The sequence below is a fragment of the Neolamprologus multifasciatus genome, chromosome 18 (genome assembly GCF_963576455.1).
Source record: "Neolamprologus multifasciatus chromosome 18, fNeoMul1.2, whole genome shotgun sequence".
NCBI lineage: Eukaryota > Metazoa > Chordata > Actinopteri > Cichliformes > Cichlidae > Neolamprologus > Neolamprologus multifasciatus.
Window position 1 is genome coordinate 12956374 of NC_140456.1, and position 21685 is coordinate 12978058.

Consider the following 21685-nt stretch of genomic DNA (forward strand, 5'->3'; position numbering starts at 1 on the left):
TTATTCTCCCGCAGTAATTAAGGTTAGGATATGGGTTTTTTTTATTTATTCCAATCCATTCTTCTTTTGCAGCATTTAAATAACCTTGATCAGATTTGATGGTTTTGTTACAGACTTTTCAAAAAAGTGTTTTGCTTTTCTTTCACAAATGTGGGGATTAAATTGTGTTAAAATGTACAAAACAGTGATGTCATCTTTTGTGACGAGGAACCAGGCACAGAGAGACTTGATGAATTTAAGAATCTTATGATTTAATAAAGAAATTTGCAGACTTGCACAGAGAGGCTTAAATTTTGATGACTGATAATGGAGATGAAGTCAGCAGACGATGAGGACAGGGAGGAACAGGGGTTTAAATGCACCAAGGAGACAGTCAGAGGGAACTCGGGACAACTGGAGACATTTAAGGACGCAGGGACTGACAGAGACGGGGAAGACGTCTCATTGTGACGAGTAAAGTTTATCTTGCCTGGATGGGCAGCTCTCTGGGTGCTCAGCACCCCCAAAGCTCTGATCCTAGAATCGCCCCTGAGGTGCAGTAAGCTGAAGACAGCCAGTGTTGCCAACTTAGCAACTTTCTCGCTATATTTAGCGAGTTTTCAGACCCTCTTAGCGACTTTTTTTTCTAAAAAGCATCAAATCTGGCGACACTTTCTGGTGTTATTGGAGACTTATTTATGTCGACTTTTTGATGTGAAAGCGCGTATCGCTCTTACTCTCAACAAGCAGCGGTGCTTTGGCACGGTGCACCTCACCCGTGCCAAAGCGCTCACGGGCGGAGGACAGTCCTCCCCCAGCTGCTATCAGGGCAGGAGATGTTCACACCTATGCGTCCAAACTGCAAATGAATCGCGCATGAGTGAAGCCGCTGCTCCCGCACTGACTGTAACGCAGTCAGATCTTATTTTACTGTTATGCTGTTTTGTGGATCACAACTTTTAAAACTACTAATAAACACACACACACACACACACACAAAGTAACTCTCCCAGAGTGCCAATTTCGGGTCACTTTTGTCGGTCCAAGCCCGGGTAAAGGATCAGGGTTGGAATTGTGACATTAAAAAACAATAATTGCTAAAAGAAATTTAATTTGTAGTTCTAATTCTAAATGCATTTAGGACGTTTTTTTACTCACTTTATGTCTCTTCCACGATGTTATTTCTCTCTCCAACAACGTAGGTTACAATTACATTAGCATGGCCAATTATTCAAATTAGGCGATGACATCATTTAGTGACTTCTAGCGACTTTTAGGACAACCAATAGCGATTTTCCCTACTGAGGAGTTGGCAACACTGAAGACAGGTTCAACCGTCTGTTTGTTGAAAAATAGTAACGCAACCGCTCCGCATTTTCTTGGTAGAAACGGTAACGGCGTTGTAACGATAGGAATAGTAATTAGTTAGATTACTTGTTACTGAAAAAGGTAACGCAGTTAGTAACGCCGTTGCTTGTAACGCCGTTGCTTGTAACGCCATTTCAAGACGGTTACAAGAAGGATCTCAGTGCCTTTAAACTTTAATGCTAAGAGAACCATCTCACCCTCAATGTCACAAAAACAGAAGAGATGATAGTGGACTTCTGGAGGTGTAGTAAAGCACATACCCACATCACCATCAACGGCGCTGCTGTAGAAAGAGTGAATAATTTCCATTTCCTAGCTGTACATCTGGCAGAGGATCTCAAATGGTCAGTTCACACGAACAACATACCCCTTCATAGACGGCGCAGTGTGACGAGAGTGGCAAACCGCGCTAGCCGTTAAACTGCGCTACCTGTGAAACTGCGCTGCCTGTGAAAATGCCAGTTAAACCACGCAGGCAGCACAGTCTGGTGGGTGTGACGGGCAGTGTGACGGGCAGTGTGACGGCAGCGCGTTTCTAATCTGTGTGACTGATGTGACGTCATACAACCTTCGCAGGCAGCAGCGAGGTGCGACTGGTGTGACAGCAGCGCGGTGTGGCCAGTGTGGCGTGGTGTAACGTCAAGCAGCCTTCGTAGACGGCAGCGTGGTGTTACGTCAGGGGTGTATATTGAACTCTACACCTATGACTGCACGGCAACTAGTATCTCCAATTTCATTGTGAAGTTTGCGGACAATACAACAGTGGTGGGTTTAATACCCCGGTGTGACCGATGTGACGGCAGCAAGATGTGACCTGTGTATCCGATGTCACTGGTGTGACGTTACGCAGCCTTTGTAGACGGAAGTGTGGTGTTACGTCAGAGGTGTATACTTTCATGTACTCACACTACACCTACGACTGCACAGCCACTAGTATCTCCAATATTAATGTGAAGTTGGCGGACAATACAACAGTGGTGGGTCTTATCACCAAAGGTGAAACCCGGATGTGACAGCAGCACGGTGCGACCTGTGTGACCGGTGTGGCGCGGTGTAACATCATGCAGCCTTCACAGACGGCAGCGTGGTGTTACGTCAGGGGTGTATACTGAACTCTCATGTACTCACTCTACACCTTTGACTTCACGGCCACTAGTATCTCCAATTTCATTTTGATGTTTGCGGATGACACAATAGTGAGGGTGATGTTACAAGAAGGATCTCAGTGCCTTTAAACTTTAATGTGAACCATCTCACCCTCAATGTCAGAAAAACAGAAGAGATGACGGTGGACTTCTGGAGGTGTAGTAAAGCACATACCCCGATTACCATCAACGGCGCTGCTGTGGAAAGAGTGAATCGCTTCCGTTTCCTAGCCGTACATCTGGCGGAGAATCTCAAATGGTCAGTTCACACAAAAAACATACTTCCATACCCTTCAATGACAGCGCAGTGTGACAAACCACGCTAGCCGTGAAACTGTGGTACCCGTGAAATCTTGCTACCCGATAAACCGCGCTACCCGATAAACCGCGCTACCCGATAAACCGCGCTACCCGTGAAACCGCGCTACCCGTGAAACCGCGCTACCCGATAAACCGCGCTACCCGTGAAACCGCGCTACCCGATAAACCGCGCTACCCGTTAAACCGCGCTACCCGATAAACCGCGCTACCCGATAAACCGCGCTACCCGATAAACCGCGCTACCCGTTAAACCGCGCTACCTGTGAAACCTTGCTGCCCGTGAAACCGCGCTACCCATTAAACCACGCTGCCAGTTAAGCCACGCAGGCAGCACGGTGTGATGGGTGTGATGGCAGCGCAGTGTGACTTGTGTGACTGGTGTGACCTGTGTGGCCAGTGTGGCGTGGTGTAACATCATGCAGCCTTCGCAGACGGCAGCGTGGCGTTACGTCAGGGGTGTATATTGAACTCTAATGTACTCACTCTACACCTACGACTGCACGACCACTAGTATCTCCTATTTCATCTTGAAGTTTGTGCATGAGACAATAGTGGTGGGCATTGTTGAGCAAGTTACTTTGAAAAAGTAATTTATTTTAGTTACTAGTTACTTCTTCAAAAAAGTAACTGAGTTAGTAACCGAGTTACAAGATTCTAAAAGTAATTAATTACTTGAAAAGTAACTATTGCATTACTTAGGAAAAAAATTAATCCTTTGGGGTCCAGGGTGTAATTGGCCATTTTTCACTACATTTGGTTTTACCTCATTTCACCGTTAAAAACTATTTACTTTACCCTGTTTGGTATCATTCTTTTCAGCACAACCTCACATGTCTGAATTTATATTTATATTTTCATTTTGACATACTGTATTAACACAATTGATCTAAAATCAGACGAAAAACCACAAACATGTTTACTGAATCATATTTCATGACTTTAAATGCAAATATAAGATGCCACACAAATTATTTGTGCCACGCCAAAAAAAAAAATTTCTGTCCACTATAAAGGAGAACATCACAAGCCTGACACCTGCAGAAAACTATCTACAACACTACACACTAACTACACAAGACAACACATTAACTACACACTCCAAAGATGCTAAACATCACAAATCTCTCACATCTCAAAACTTGCTCTCTCTCTCTTTTTCTGCTCTCTCTCTCTCACTGTCACTCCTAAAACTTACCCCTCTTTCTAAACAACCAAATGTCATGTTGCCATATCATTTTTTGTTTGGTCGACATGGTGCATTTTTCCACCAACATGAAAGGGGTGGGTTTTTTTTGTTTGTTTGTTTGTTTGGTGTTTTTTGGTCATAGCAGAGAGTGCTTGCTAGTGCTGTCCTTACACAGTAAACATGACGAAAATATTGAGGAAAAACACTACATATATATTGTTTATCATGACTTTGGTTTTATGTGGCCTATCAACACAATTAAAAGACTGGTTTAAATATCACCTTGTTGCTTTGTCATCTTGAAGTGGTCATGTGATTGGCTTACCACGACTACTTTATTCTTCCTCAGGCAAACAGCAACACTCATGCCATTGTTTTGCCCCCTAGTTCCAGGTGTTGTGCTAGAAAGTGATCGTCTGGCAGAAAGTGATTGCCGTCCACGGGAGCTACTTAAAGCTGTAGCGCCCAGATTATGTAGAGCTACTTCTGTGCAACTGATATAAGGTGCAGTAAGCTGAAGACAGCCAGTGTTGCCAACTTAGCGACTTTGTCGCTATATTTAGCGAGTTCTCAGACCCTCTTAGCGACTTTTTTCTCTAAAAAGCTACAAATCTGGCGACACTTTCTGGTGTTATTGGAGACTTATTTATGTCGACTTTTTGATGTGAAAGCGCGTATCGCTCTTACTCTCAACAAGCAGCGGTGCTTTGGCACGGTGCACCTCACCCGTGCCAAAGCGCTCACGGGCGGAGGATAGTCCTCCCCCAGCTGCTATCAGGGCAGGAGATGTTCACACCTACGGGTCCAAACTGCAAATGAATCGCGCATGAGTGAAGCCGCTGCTCCCGCACTGACTGTAACGCAGTCAGATCTTATTTTACTGTTATGCTGTTTTGTGGATCACAACTTTTAAAACTACTAATAAACACACACACACACACACACACACACACACACACACACACAAAGTAACTCTCCCAGAGTGCCAATTTCGGGTCACTTTTGTCGGTCCAAGCCCGGGTAAAGGATCAGGGTTGGAATTGTGACATTAAAAAACAATAATTGCTAAAAGAAATTTAATTTGTAGTTCTAATTCTAAATGCATTTAGGACGTTTTTTTACTCACTTTATGTCTCTTCCACGATGTTATTTCTCTCTCCAACAACGTAGGTTACAATTACATTAGCATGGCCAATTATTCAAATTAGGCGATGACATCATTTAGTGACTTCTAGCGACTTTTAGGACAACCAATAGCGATTTTCCCTACTGAGGAGTTGGCAACACTGAAGACAGGTTCAACCGTCTGTTTGTTGAAAAATAGTAACGCAACCGCTCCGCATTTTCTTGGTAGAAACGGTAACGGCGTTGTAACGATAGGAATAGTTATTAGTTAGATTACTTGTTACTGAAAAAGGTAACGCAGTTAGTAACGCCGTTGCTTGTAACGCCGTTGCTTGTAACGCCATTTCAAGACGGTTACAAGAAGGATCTCAGTGCCTTTAAACTTTAATGCTAAGAGAACCATCTCACCCTCAATGTCACAAAAACAGAAGAGATGATAGTGGACTTCTGGAGGTGTAGTAAAGCACATACCCACATCACCATCAACGGCGCTGCTGTAGAAAGAGTGAATAATTTCCGTTTCCTAGCTGTACATCTGGCAGAGGATCTCAAATGGTCAGTTCACACGAACAACATACCCCTTCATAGACGGCGCAGTGTGACGAGAGTGGCAAACCGCGCTAGCCGTTAAACTGCGCTACCTGTGAAACTGCGCTGCCTGTGAAAATGCCAGTTAAACCACGCAGGCAGCACAGTCTGGTGGGTGTGACGGGCAGTGTGACGGGCAGTGTGACGGCAGCGCGTTTCTAATCTGTGTGACTGATGTGACGTCATACAACCTTCGCAGGCAGCAGCGAGGTGCGACTGGTGTGACGGCAGCGCGGTGTGGCCAGTGTGGCGTGGTGTAACGTCAAGCAGCCTTCGTAGACGGCAGCGTGGTGTTACGTCAGGGGTGTATATTGAACTCTACACCTACGACTGCACGGCAACTAGTATCTTCAATTTCATTGTGAAGTTTGCGGACAATACAACAGTGATGGGTTTAATACCCCGGTGTGACCGATGTGACGGCAGCAAGATGTGACCTGTGTATCCGATGTCACTGGTGTGACGTTACGCAGCCTTTGTAGATGGAAGTGTGGTGTTACATCAGAGGTGTATACTTTCATGTACTCACACTACACCTACGACTGCACAGCCACTAGTATCTCCAATATTAATGTGAAGTTGGCGGACAATACAACAGTGGTGGGTCTTATCACCAAAGGTGAAACCCGGATGTGACGGCAGCACGGTGCGACCTGTGTGACCGGTGTGGTGCGGTGTAACATCATGCAGCCTTCACAGACGGCAGCGTGGTGTTACGTCAGGGGTGTATACTGAACTCTCATGTACTCACTCTACACCTTTGACTTCACGGCCACTAGTATCTCCAATTTCATTTTGATGTTTGCGGATGACACAATAGTGAGGGTGATGTTACAAGAAGGATCTCAGTGCCTTTAAACTTTAATGCGAACCATCTCACCCTCAATGTCAGAAAAACAGAAGAGATGACGGTGGACTTCTGGAGGTGTAGTAAAGCACATACCCCGATTACCATCAACGGCGCTGCTGTGGAAAGAGTGAATCGCTTCCGTTTCCTAGCCGTACATCTGGCAGAGAATCTCAAATGGTCAGTTCACACAAAAAACATACTTCCATACCCTTCAATGACAGCGCAGTGTGACAAACCACGCTAGCCGTGAAACTGTGGTACCCGTGAAATCTTGCTGCCCGTTAAACCGCGCTACCCGATAAACCGCGCTACCTGTGAAACCGCGCGACCCGATAAACCGCGCTACCCGATAAACCGCGCTACCCGATAAACCGCGCTACCCGTTAAACCGCGCTACCCGATAAACCGCGCTACCCGATAAACCGCGCTACCTGTGAAACCGCGCTACCCGATAAACCGCGCTACCCGATAAACCGCGCTACCCGATAAACCGCGCTACCCGTTAAACCGCGCTACCTGTGAAACCTTGCTGCCCGTGAAACCGCGCTACCCATTAAACCACGCTGCCAGTTAAGCCACGCAGGCAGCACGGTGTGATGGGTGTGACGGGCAGTGTGATGGCAGCGCAGTGTGACTTGTGTGACTGGTGTGACCTGTGTGGCCAGTGTGGCGTGGTGTAACATCATGCAGCCTTCGCAGACGGCAGCGTGGCGTTACGTCAGGGGTGTATATTGAACTCTAATGTACTCACTCTACACCTACGACTGCACGACCACTAGTATCTCCTATTTCATCTTGAAGTTTGTGCATGAGACAATAGTGGTGGGCATTGTTGAGCAAGTTACTTTGAAAAAGTAATTTATTTTAGTTACTAGTTACTTCTTCAAAAAAGTAACTGAGTTAGTAACCGAGTTACAAGATTCTAAAAGTAATTAATTACTTGAAAAGTAACTATTGCATTACTTAGGAAAAAAATTTATCCTTTGGGGTCCAGGGTGTAATTGGCCATTTTTCACTACATTTGGTTTTACCTCATTTCACCGTTAAAAACTATTTACTTTACCCTGTTTGGTATCATTCTTTTCAGCACAACCTCACATGTCTGAATTTATATTTATATTTTCATTTTGACATACTGTATTAACACAATTGATCTAAAATCAGACGAAAAACCACAAACATGTTTACTGAATCATATTTCATGACTTTAAATGCAAATATAAGATGCCACACAAATTATTTGTGCCACGCCAAAAAAAAAAATTTCTGTCCACTATAAAGGAGAACATCACAAGCCTGACACCTGCAGAAAACTATCTACAACACTACACACTAACTACACAAGACAACACATTAACTACACACTCCAAAGATGCTAAACATCACAAATCTCTCACATCTCAAAACTTGCTCTCTCTCTCTTTTTCTGCTCTCTCTCTCTCACTCCTAAAACTTACCCCTCTTTCTAAACAACCAAATGTCATGTTGCCATATCATTTTTTGTTTGGTCGACATGGTGCATTTTTCCACCAACATGAAAGGGGTGGGTTTTTTTTATTTGTTTGTTTGTTTGGTGTTTTTTGGTCATAGCAGAGAGTGCTTGCTAGTGCTGTCCTTACACAGTAAACATGACGAAAATATTGAGGAAAAACACTACATATATATTGTTTATCATGACTCTGGTTTTATGTGGCCTATCAACACAATTAAAAGACTGGTTTAAATATCACCTTGTTGCTTTGTCATCTTGAAGTGGTCATGTGATTGGCTTACCACGACTACTTTATTCTTCCTCAGGCAAACAGCAACACTCATGCCATTGTTTTGCCCCCTAGTTCCAGGTGTTGTGCTAGAAAGTGATCGTCTGGCAGAAAGTGATTGCCGTCCGCGGGAGCTACTTAAAGCTGTAGCGCCCAGATTATGTAGAGCTACTTCTGTGCAACTGATATAAGGTGCAGCAGGGGCGATTTTAGCCCATTTTTGGGGGTGCTTCAGCACCCCCAAAGATTTCTTACTTTTTTTGACAATATTTGTTGTTTGTGTGACACACTATTAAAAATATAAAAAGCATACAGTACTTAATTGAGACGGAACATTGTAACAGCAAAAGTTTAGATAACCCCTCCCCCCTCCCAAAATGGTTTGTTCCAGCTCGGCTCTCCCTTGCTCTGCAGCGCCGTTGCTGCAGTGTTGCCAACTTAGCGACTTTGTCGCTATATTTAGCGAGTTTTCAGACCCCCTAGCGACTTTTTTTCTAAAAAATAGTCGCTAAAAAAAAGACGTAAAAGCGCATATCGCTTTTACTCTCAACAAGCAGCGGGTGCTGTAACGCAGTCAGTTCTTCTTTTACTCTTTTACTCTTTTGCTGTTTTGTGGATCACAAGGTTTAAAACTACTTATAAACACACACACACACACACAAAGTAACTCCACCAGAGTGCCTATTTCGGGTCACTTTTGCCGGTCCAAGCCCGGATAAAGGAGCAGGGTTGGAATTGTGACATTAAAAAAACCAATAATTGCTAAAAGAAATTTAATTTGTAGTTCTAAATAAACTCTAAATGCATTTAGGACGTTTTTTACTCACTTTATGTCTCTTCCACGATGTTATTTCTCTCTCCAACAAGCTAGGTTACAATTACATTAGCATGACCAATTATGCAAATTAGGCGATGACGTCATTTAGCGACTTCTAGCGACTTTTAGGACAACCAATAGCGATTTTCCTTACTGAGGAGTTGGCAACACTGCGTTGCTGCCAGAGCGATAGTGCAGCGGAGCGGAGGGGGAAGTGCCTGGCTTAAAACAGGACATATTAGCTGCATTTAACCTTCATTTACTCTTTATATAGTTGGTAGGAGTCAGACCATGTTTCTTTTTAGCTGAAAAACATTACACCAGGTAACCTGCAGTGTTGAAAATGTCTTTTCCGACGATGTTTGCTACCCTACAATCCGTCCTGCTCTGTAGTAAAATCAGTGATATTTGACCGTCCCGTTGCTCCCATTGAAATTTATACAGCCTATTTAAAATCTAAAACTTAACATTATCTTGCCTGCTGTTGTTACCACTGTCCTGTTTGAAATGTAATGAGAGAAACTGGTTATTTTGTCATATGTGCATGTGCCGATATTGAACCCAAGTTACTAACTAGCTAACTGACTGGATGCAGTACAGAGAGGCAGCCTCTCTGTACTGCATACTCACTATGAGCATCATTATGAGCATCATTCATTATTCTCCCGCAGTAATTAAGGTTAGGATATGGGTTTTTTAAATTTATTCCAATCCATTCTTCTTTTGCAGCATTTAAATAACCTTGATCAGATTTGATGGTTTTGTTACAGACTTTTCAAAAAAGTGTTTTGCTTTTCTTTCACAAATGTGGGGATTAAATTGTGTTAAAATGTACAAAACAGTGATGTCATCTTTTGTGACGAGGAACCAGGCACAGAGAGACTTGATGAATTTAAGAATCTTATGATTTAATAAAGAAATTTGCCGACTTGCACAGAGAGGCTTAAATTTTGATGACTGATAATGGAGATGAAGTCAGCAGACGATGAGGACAGGGAGGAACAGGGGTTTAAATGCACCAAGGAGACAGTCAGAGGGAACTCGGGACAACTGGAGACATTTAAGGATGCAGGGACTGACAGAGACGGGGAAGACGTCTCATCGTGACGAGTAAAGTTTATCTTGCCTGGATGGGCAGCTCTCTGGGTGCTCAGCACCCCCAAAGCTCTGATCCTAGAATCGCCCCTGTCTACAGTCATTGGTTCAGCTATTCTAGCTAGCCTAACTTCACTATCCCTGAAAAGATTCCTGCTAATTAGCTTTCCATGTTTATATCCAAAGTTATAGCGGTGCTGTGTTTTAGAAATTCCTAAGTTAGAACGTGGTTGTTCATTTTTAGACATAAACTGGTCTGCTCACTCCTCTGCTAAACCTTGTAAATCCTTATTTACATGCATGCCTGGATTTTGAACTTTATCGTAACACCTTGATGAAGTTTTGAAGGAATCTGTTTAACTCTCAGTGCTAATGGCTGAAATCCTCAGAGGCATTAGCTTTAAACCTGGAGATGGTGCTTTAATCAATCTCATCAACTTAAAAAATGATCTCGTTCAGCTAATCAACATGGCCAGAACTGAGGAGTGCATTTTCCTCTGTGTGTAAATCAACATTCAGAACCAGTTGTTTAAAAATTACTGTGGCATTTGAGTGTTAAATCCACTGCCTAAAGTGCTGAACTGGAGAGCTTGACAGACAGCTAGAGTTGGGTTAGTATATTCAACTGTAATGATTTTTGGCTTAACACTGAGCTGTTGAGGTGTGATAGGAATTTATCATTATTTTTCTTTGTTTATTTGCAAACTTAAGAAACACTTCAGATCAGATCAGATTATAAAACCCATAATTTAAAAAAATCTTTAGCTGCAGCGTTAGTCTGTATTGTTACCAGACAATGGTGCAATACTAGGCCCTGCTTGAGGGGCCAAAAAATATTTTTAATTTTTAATGTTGACAAGTTAATAACAGCCTCTGGCACATGACCTTCCCCATCTATCCACAGCAGCTTATCAACTCTTTACAACCTTGCCTCCCAGTCACACAGCACAATTACTTACACCGCTTCAGGCTGCAGACAGTGAGTGACAAAACACCCAGGACAGTTAACAGTTTGCATGCTCCATCTGTCACTGTAGCTTTCCATCAGCGATACGGGCACGGAAAGAGGCCAAGAAACTGGGATATTTTGTAAGGGAGTTGGATTGTAGTGGCTCTCAGAGGAAGCAACAAGCGCTTGGATAGCAGCAGGCGCTTGTGAGAGGAGAGTGGTGAAATTCTCAGACAAGATTTAAACAAACAGAGACACAGACGCTGGCATTGCTGGCCATGGATACAGCCTCAAGCGCGCTGACAGAATAAGGCCATGAGAGATCACACACTGCCATCTCCAGATCAGGCCCAGAAGTATTCCTACAACAGCTCCTCTCACTTCAGTCAGGCTCAGCGAGTGTATAAATCATTTCTCAGAGGCAGGGGTAATAAAATGCTGGTGTCATTTCTTTTATTTCATATTTAATATTTAGTGGGACATTCAGCAGTCAGTGAAACTTATCAAGAATCAGATGATTAAGATGTTGGATTTATTTGCATGAGGAAAGTGCAGGAAAATCAAACGTATTGCCATTTAATTTTAGCTTCCTCTATCCTCACTTTCTTTCCTCTTGTACTTTAAAAGCCATGTTACAGAGAGAAATAGTTGATATGGAAAATATCTTCACCATAGTTTATATGATATAAATCTTAATATAGTACAGGTAGTATCCAGACTAGTATAAGCTGCCTGAAAATAGATAATCTTTTTCAATATAAAAATAGTAGAAATAAATACTGTCATGAAAAGCTACCTTTATGTTTCAATTCAATTTCAGGTTGATGGTTGTTGAGAATAAGTTTGCAGTTTATCCTTCTCATAATTTTCTCACACATTTAAATTCTCAGACGGTTCGACTGCCTCTCCTCCACACTTGTGCGCTCACGTGACGTGCAGTCACAGGTCGACTCTCGGGGAGCTTTCCCTTTGGAAATAACCCCACCTTCAGGCCGTGCTCTGTTTCCACCAGCTGACAGCTCGTCTCAGTGGCATCAGCTCCTGCTGGAAACATCACATCAGAGAAGAGGGGAAAAAATTATTTAAATGCAGAACTCAGCACCTCAGTGAGCTCAGGCTTGGTGCCGCCTGCCCTTCCAGTGAAACACAGTACATTCATATTAACTGTGCTTCTTCTCAAGGCTTTTCGTGCCGCATCACTCATTGGTGGAGCCATGGAAACAGAGCGTTAGTCTGTGCTGTACTGACAGTGAGGCAGTGCGTGTAGTGTCGTGTGTGTGTGTCCTTGTGAGTCATGTTGCTGACTTGTAAAGAAGCACCTCAAATGTGGCTTTTATCAAACTTGTGAGAAGAGTTTTGTGTGTTTGTCTGTTCTTCTACGTCTGTTTCAGAGAAAGCCGCGGTAGGTTTCTGGCTTTCAGAGGAACGATATTTCTGCCATGGAGTGGGTTTTTTTGGAAGTGGTCACGGTCGAGTTTATAAAGGATGCTCCTGATCTGACTCCCTTCTTTTATTTGTAACCAAGGCAGCAGTGAAAGGATAAAATACAAACAGCATAGACTAAACACTAAACACACAGAACATGAGGTGCACATTTTTAAAGTTAAACTTTTAATAGAAAAAGTGTTTCAGGACTTAATCAGATCTATTTACTTCCTGCACAGACTGTACTCATTTTAAATTTCCATCCTTTTTTAAATGTAAACTGGAAAAGAAAATCTACAGTCCAGACTCAGTAAACTGTAACAACAAATAGGCACAATCTCATCGTCAAAGAAGCCAGCCACAGATGCTTTGTTTTACTAGCTTTACCCTTTTATTTCTGTTTGGTTTTTATGCAAAACTTTCCCTTTGCCTTCTTGTTGGTCTTTAATCCTTTCTGTTCCTCCCAGTTTTATTTTGAAAGTTACCTAATGTGGCTCTACGTGTTCTTAATGGTTAAATCCTTTAGGAAGGAAGGAAGTGTCACTGAGCTCAAGAGCTCTCTTTCAACCGTGGACAAAAAGCACACACAAAACTTGAGACAGACACACCAAAAAACAACCCATTATGCATCACTGCAAATTAAGAAAAAAATGTGCAGTAGTTACAAATAAATAAATATAACTTTTTAAAATGTTCCAGTGAAATTGGAGAATCTAGCTATATAATTTTTTTTAACCTTCTCCTACTTATGGGTAGCAGTTTTTAAAAATTCAGGGTGAATCAGAGGTACAGCTAATGACCAGAGACTGTAAGTACTGTGTTTCAGTTCAATCAGAGAGCAGAGGGAAGCGATCCATCTTTGCAGCAGGGCCTTGTAAATAAACATCATATTTCATGATAATGCTGCTCTCTTTGATTCTCCAGTGGGCCCACCTCACTTTTTAATACAAGATGCAATGATGAGTAAGAAAAGAAACGCCTGTGATAAATTTGGGCCTTTGTTTTCTTCCCGCTGATTGAGTTCACCTGTGCTTTATCGCCCTTCTCCCTGGTGTGCGCTTAGCCTTTGGGCTTTTCTCATTTCACTAATTTGTGCCTCCTCCTTTCCTCCATATTCCCGCCTATGACAATCAATCTCAGTGCGCCGTACTGAAGGATGTCTCAATTCCTAAAATGCATCATAGCCAAGCTAAGCCAAGCCAACTTTATTTATATGGTACTTTTTTTAAAAAAAAGAAAAAAGCATGTGCTGATCAAAGTGCTTAAAAATAAAATAAAAGACAAAAGTAAATAAATAGATAATTAATATTAATAATAAATAAATAAATATATTTAAAAACGGAAAAGTACCGGCAAAAGCACCTACAAACCGATGATAGGAGAGGGACTTTTTATACAACTCATCTTTTTCATTCAGTTTGTTTAAGTTATTTAAGATGATCAAACTTTCTGCCCTTCATTCTTCTCTGTGAGATTAAAAAAAGGTTTAATAACTTGTCAGATTTCTCCATGTTGTGAATTTAAAAGTGTTGCTAAATATAAAACATGAGCACTCTTAAACCTGAGACCATAAAATACAGCAGTAGTTGGACTATAACAAAATAATTTATGATGCAATTGTGCCATGAAGTTGCTTTAAAGGCAGTGATGACTCATTTTGTTAAATGTTTGCTCCTTTAACTCCTCTTTCCTCTGGTCTCTTCCTTGTCCCCTCCACTGGCAGGAGAGGTAAGGAGGTAAGGTAAGGAAATAATTAAAGGAATCGAGGATCATCGCCTCTTCTATGTCCTTTTTATGCTTCTGCTCCCTTTTTTTCCCCTTGTATCCTTTTTATACTTTTTTTTTTGATGTCTTGAAAACTTTTTTTTTTCACCTGTAAGTTAGAATTATTTTTTTGGATCACCTGCCTCCAGTTTATGTCAGCTGTTGCGTCCATTTTTGAGCTTACCTTTAACCTCTTAAACGTTTTAAACCCTTGTAAAGAAAATATAATCTGATATTTTTATTAAATTATGTATATTTACAATATTATTAACCGAATTGACGTAAATGAGCTTTGAGGATGCAGGACAGTTTCCTGCTTCTTTGGGACTGTAGGTCAGAATTGGTTCGAAAGCCTGACCAATTTATCAACGGGACGATATTATCAGCCGATATTAGCTATTTGCTAATCTATGTGTTTTGGTATTTGTAACAGTAAATATGTAAATTAAAATTAAAATCAAGTAAGCAACCATTGCCGTTGCATAGTTTGTCCCCTAGAGGGCATTGATATTGATATTAAAATATAAGATTTTTATATAGCCAATAATAAGTATCGGTAAAAAGCCTATATCAGTAGGGCTTTAATTGGTTCTATTACATATGTACACCATTATAGTGGTTTACACATTTGCCTAACAACCAAGAGATCCCGGGTTTAATTCCAAGAGGAGTTGACTTTGGGGTGGCTTTAGGAAAGACATCCAGTATAAAACCAAATCAAATATGCAGCTCAACCTGCTGTAGTGACCTCTTACAAGTAAGGGAGCAGCTTATTCATAATGAATTACCTCAGCTAAAACCACTATTTGTAAATGTACAACTTTATCACTCATTATCTGTTCGAATGACCTGTGGTTTGTTTAAAGCCAGTTCAACCAGTTCAACTAGCTAATAGTGAATATCAATAAAATATATCAATACGCATCATTCTTGTTAAATATTAATAAATAAACATCATTAATAATTAAAAAAAACTAAAGCGTAAACCCTAATTGAAGTTAGACATAATGCTGTATATAACACATTCACCTATGAGTCCTCGCAAAGATACAACCAGGCAACTGTCCTCACTGGCCAGGTTGTAATTTTTTCTTGCCGGCACTTTTACAAAAAAATCCAGTGATCAACGTCATGGGAACTGATCACATTAAAGGAAGCTAATTGAAAATCTTTTAGCGATAAATAAAAGGAGTCAAGGAAAAACTTATGGAGGCACAGAATGTCTTGTGCTTGTCATTTTGACACTGAACCTGCTCTAGATGACTAATTCAGATGACTCAGACCTTTAAAATGTCAACAGCAACGATGCTTTGAAAAACTGTGAAAGGACAGTGTTGAGCGGACGAGCTATGTTACACTTACACCCTCATCTCATTCAACTGAAAGAATGTTCAAAGGCGCACGCCTTGCCGACCCTTTTCATCTGCCTGTCAGATCCGACCTAAAGCTGCAGCCTTGGATGTACACCTCTTCCTGCAGCAGTGGATGTGGAGCGCTTCTGTTTATATGGACATCACAAATAAACCCAAAGTTTGCCTCATTTTGTTTTGGCACATGGCCGGGGGGTGGGGTGGTGGGGGTTTATGATTAAAACCAGACTGTGCTTGCCCGACTCGAAGCCAGAAAAATAGATTGTAGTTACGCATACTCTGCACAAGAGGGAAGTACAGAAACACGCACGTGTCTTCAGCATCTGCAAAGGTGGACTCTTAAAACCAGTGCTTAACTCTATATCTGCTGTCTAATTTTCCGCCTCTGCTACAGGGACTTTTTCACAGAGTCATCTTGTTATTAAGTCTGGCTCTGTGATGATACATCTGTCTGTGGCATGAGAAGAAAGGCTCAGTCCCACCTCATCAGCCCATAACAGTAAATTATGCCAGCTCTGAGGCACAGCTATGATCTTCCTGTAAATCTAATGACGACTTTTTTTTGTCACATGGTTGCAGTCAGGCGGCTGTGGGGTCTTCTTTTGCCAGTAACGGCTGAGCTCCTGCCAAGTTCAAGTTCCCTCGAAGTTATGACTAAGGTACACTGCAAAAAAAAAGTCTCAAGATTTAAGGCCGTCACATTCAATATATTAAAGTGCTTTTTTAAGCCAAAATAACAGCAATGAGTAATAATCAGCAGCTAATTGCATTTAGCAACATCAGAAATTTCTCAAATCTACTCATAAAAGAAGAATTTTACTTCAGCGAATGAAATTTTCTCACCCTGTTGACTAATTGCAACCACATGTGTAACCAGACTCAAGAATGAACTCTAATTTCTCATTTCACTTGCCAAGACAGACACGTTTTGCAGTGTAGTGAAGACTGGGAAATCATGTGACATCAACAAAAGCAGACGCATAACAATCCCTTTGCTGCCGCCCACACACAGACACCGCGCACTCGCGCGTGCACAAAAAAACACATATATCAAACACATACATCCTTTTTTGTAAAAAGGGAGGAACGCTGCAATTCATTTACTGCCTTTAAACCCTGCGCTGCCAGTAAACAGAGCCAACGTAATCAGCAGTGAGCCCGGACAGAAACATCAACATTGTAAAAGAAGAGCAAGAGAGAGAGAGACAGGGAGAAAAAAAAAAGTTCCTCTAAACTTACCATTAATTGTTCCCCTGCCTGGTCCCTTTTTGACCTCCAGTCACTACAGCAGGGTCTCATGTTTCAGGCCCCCATGGCACTGGAGGACACCACCCCCCTCCTTCACACCATGCTGGTGCTCTGGCGACCTTTACTAGGGTAGGCAGGGGTCCTCACAGGCTTGGGAGGTGGGTATGGGCCCTTCCCGCAGCGGCCGTTTTGGGGGTAAGGCGGAGGCTTTTGAGTTCTTAGATTGGAGGTGCTGTTCCCTATGATGACCTTAGGGTCTAGGGTCTGCGGGTGGGGTTCGGGACGAGCTTGGCCTGTGTGGTTGGAGTCTTTTGAGGGGTACAGGTGAGGCGGGTGGCCGTTCAAACCTGGCTTTTCGTGGTCCTTAATTAGATTGGGCGGGGTGAAGCGGCTGGTCTTCACTACCGACGCCATGTGGACAGGAGAAGGAGAGTTAGATCTGAGGATGATGCGGTCTTCATCAACGTGCTGTGATGCCTGAACTGAAGCTGGCTTGTGATTGGGCAGCATGGCGACCCTGAGGTCTCCTGAATGCGTTGAGTCGTGAAAGTTATTGGATGACCCCTGAGCAATGCAGGGCGGCTCCTCACTGAGGTCGATATTCGCTGTGAGACGATCAATCTGCTCAACCACCTGAATGAAAATAGAGAGAAATACATATGAACAAACTGCAGTGGAATTTCAGTTACAGTACTTTGTGTACTTCCATTTTTATTCGACTTTCTGCTGCAGTTTGCTGGTCTGTAGCATTCATGTGTCAACACAATGCCACAATCATCCCAGGAGTGAACATCCGAACAAGGTCAAACTGTGTAATGCTCAGAGAAGTTTAAAACAACCCAATCTCTGCACCTACAGACCTCAGTTAGCATGTTGAATATAATATTAAACTTCATGAAGGTACAATTGCTATAAGACTGAACAAATATGGCTTCTGTGGAAGAGTTTAGGAGAAAGACTTCGCTTTTCAGCATGATTTAAGTTCAAGACTCCACACCTCTGGCCAGATGACACCAAAGTTGAGACGTCATAATTCACAGCACCAGAGTTGGAGAAAACCAAACACAGCATATCAACACAACCTCACGTCAAGCACGATGGTGGGGAGGTGATGAGTTGGACTTGTTTTACAGCCACAGGACCTGGGCACCTTTTACCATCAAATCGACCACGAACTCCTCTGTATCCCAAAGTACTTTAGAGCCAAATATGAGGACATCTGTCAGACAGATAAAGCTTGACCGAAATTGGGTCATACAACATGACGATGATCCCCACAGCACAGCTGCAAATCTACAGCAGGATGGCTAAAAAAGTAAAGAATCAAGGTGTTGCAATGGCCCAGTCAGAGTCCAGACCTCAACCTGCTGTGTCAAAATGCTGAAGTGGTATTTTAAGAAAGCTGTGCATAAACAAATGCCCGCAAACCTCAATGACTTGAAGCAACGTTGTAGATTTTGCCAAAATTCCTCCACAACAACAAGTGAGACTGAAAAGTCACGCAGAACACTATCACTTCAAGTTACTGCCGCTAAAAGTGCTTCTACAAGTGACTGAATAATGGTTTACACTTCATGTTTCGTGTGAAAACTTTAAAAACGTAAAAAATCTCAATTTTTTTTTTTTATTTCTTCCTAACCTATTGCTCCACCTTAATACCAGTCACATGCTACATACATCAGTATTAGCACATGCTGTTGATAGCTGTAGCTCTTCGAGGCCATAACACTTTAGTTTGGAAACTTTTGTGGGCTTTTAAATGCAGGAATTTGTTTTTACGTTATGGTATTTGTACTGAAGTAATGGATCTGAAAGCTTCTTCCTCCGCTGCCAAACTCTATTTCTAACTACAACAGACTGAGACAATTTAACCAATTAGTCAAATTAAAGCTCTTTTTTGTCTCTGGATCTCTTTTGTTTACAACTGTCTCAGTTCACTATTATGGCGGTTTTTATTTGTAACAGCAAAATGCCAGACCTTGCACCAACGCAGTCAGCTGTGAATCAATGCCATTTTACAGCTGCATGCAAAATGGATACTGTAAGAGCAGGGCATAATTTAGTAACTGTCTCAAGCCAGGCTTTTTAATGTGCTGCCCGGAATGCTGCCAATTTCGGCAGCATTTTTCAAAAGGTCAGAGCAAATCGTTCTCAATCACTGCTTCGGTAGGAGATGATGACTGAGTTGCAAACAATGCAGTCAGCATGCATACACACACACACATACACACGTATACACAAGGACACATATAATGACATGCTCTTCATGAACGTGCACTCAGAGATACACGACCTGTGTCAATCTGTTCTGCACAGTGGATTGTTATGTCAGCATCTGAGCTTTGTGTTAATCCTTTTAAATGTCACAGTTTCCAGGAGAGAATTGATGAAAGACTGGGTCATCTGCACCAGACGCAGGTTTTTCTATATTAGACACCTGATGTACACGTAAGGATTATACAGTTATAATAATAGACCCTCCTACCTCTTTCATCTCGACGTGAACTTGCTTCAAACCCCCCAACACATCCTCCAGATCTGTCACCACTTGTCGAATTTGATCCCTCACCAAATCCTGCCGTCTCTTTTGCTTTGTCACCTCCAAACCCTGGAGCTGGTGGTTGTTTCCGGATGGTGATTTTGAGGTTTCTGGACTGGGGATGTCGGAGGGAGGGATGTAGGACCCCTTCCGTCTGCTTTGGTTCAAATTCTTTTGTGGGACCTCAGTGGGGAAAAAGCCACCACATCCATTCAAACCCTCCTCTGATCCACCCTTCAGTCTCCCTGGGTCCTGATGGCTATCTCCTTCCTCCCCTCCCTCGGTGAACACAGGCCTCGGTCTACAGTGGCCATTTGGCATGTGCAAATGGCCCAGTTGGGGATTGTATAGGTCCAAATGATGGTTCTCAAAGTTGCATCCATCACTTTCCTCCTCATCCACAGAGACGTACCTGACAGTCCTCCTGTGTCTGTACCCCTGACCTTTGACCTGAAGATGAGGGAGAGGATGTGGTATCCCAGCGTTAAAGGGGTGTGCCCTGCTGTTGCTGCGCACCACACAGCCACACTGTTCTCTGACAGATGAATAGTGTCTCACCCCAGGCTCCAGTGGGTAGTTCCACTGGGCAGCGTTCAACTCCCAGGGGAAGACTTGGCTCAAGTCATCTGACTGGCTATAAGGGCCCTGCCCTGCAAACACAGTCCTCCTCTGTGGGCTGTGATGACCACTTTTCTCAACTCTGTCCACCACGAAAGCTCTACCTCCTACATCTTTAACCCGAGGAGCCCGGGTGTCTCTCCTGAAGTCCAGCGATGGGTGGTCTGTCTGTCTGGGTGATGCTGGTTGATATCCCAGTCCACCGTGATGGCCGTACGGCTCATAGTGGATGCAGTGCTGGCAGGGGCATGGGGCAGGATTGTTGCTGTGCTGAAGAAATCGTTGGTGTCCCGTTGCTTGTGCGCCTTCTGTGTACATGTCCGAAGAAGTCCAAAGACTTGCGTTGAAAACGACTTAGAAAACAACTGGTTTCCTCCCCTCCCAGCTCTCTCCAGCCCAGTCATTCACTCGCTCTGTTTTCCTCATCTGCGTCTTCCCACAAGAAAACTTTTCACCAGCTCTTTTTTTTCAACTCTCTACCCAAGACTCCCTCCCCTTCCTTCCTGCCTGTTGTTTCCTTTCGTCTTCACTTCTGTAGTTAGTAATCTTTGAGTAGGTACTTTCCCTATACCCTCTTTCTCCTACTTCTCGTAACTTTTTCTTACTCCTTCTTCTTCCTCACCCTGTAGCCCTCTCTCCTGCACGGGGCCCCTCTCCACCTCCCTCCCTCTCTCTCTGTCTCTCGTTCTACCTCTCCCGCCTCGTTGTTCTGTCTCATTTGCTGCTGCAGGCTTTCAGTCTCTCTCTCTCTCTCTCTCTCTCTCACTCTGGCAGTGTATTTCCCGTTTCCTCCCCTCTCCCGCTCTCTTCTCTTTCTCCACCTCTTACTCCGTCTCTTGCCTCTGGTATATTCTCTCACTTCGTCGGCTGTACCTGAATTTGAGAATTTCTTCTTCACCCACCACCTGAAATCCTGCAGCTTTGCGAGGCTCCTCCGTTAAAGGACTCCATGGATCTCTGTCTCTGAGAGAAGCGCGTGAAAAAGTCCCAGCTCCGGTGCTGAGCTCATTAGACCAACTAAAGCCTTTGCACTCTGCAATTAAACGCTGCCTGGGATTCCTCGGCCAGAGACTGAGAGAGAAGGGGAGGGGTGGAGAGAAGCACTTGGGGGAGGTGGGGTTTCTAACATATACACACAAGGGAGTAGACAGCTCTCTGAGTCAAGGAGACAGAGCCACTGCCTTTGTACAAGGGGAGCATTTTTCACTTTTTTCTACCTCTCTCCACACCAATTTCTTTTCCTCCTCGTCCTTTGCCTCTCCTATCATCTGCACTCTGTCACTGTCTCAGTTAAAGTGACTTCACCTCAACAGTTGTGCAAAACTTCCTTCTCCTGAGGCAAGCACAGGCAGGATACCTTTGCTCCCTCAAATCCATACATTGGGATTTGAATGCCACTTAAACAACACACTGTTAAATGTTTGCAAGCCATGTTAATTTCATCATCTGTTTGATTGGGTTTCTTCTCTCTTCAGATAAGATAATCTCCAGATGAATGGAGCAAAAAAAAAAAAAACAGAATTAGATAAGCATGATGA

General features: G+C 43.0%; 1 protein-coding gene across 2 annotated transcripts; it reads right to left on the bottom strand.

Moving 5' to 3' along the window:
* Positions 1 to 21380, bottom strand: LOC146497471 (uncharacterized). 2 transcript variants are annotated; one of them, XM_085141429.1, is made up of 3 exons: positions 19476 to 21380; positions 16982 to 17623; positions 1 to 12224 (listed from the first exon to the last, which is right to left on the bottom strand). In XM_085141429.1, exons 1-2 carry the CDS (start codon positions 20463 to 20465, stop codon positions 17084 to 17086), a joined length of 1530 nt encoding a protein of 509 aa, XP_084997555.1. In that variant the 5' UTR covers positions 20466 to 21380; the 3' UTR covers positions 1 to 12224; positions 16982 to 17083. The 2 variants fall into 2 exon arrangements, with proteins under 2 accessions (XP_084997555.1, XP_084997554.1); XM_085141428.1 differs by having other exon boundaries at positions 1 to 12227.
* Positions 21381 to 21685: the final 305 nt, after the last annotated feature.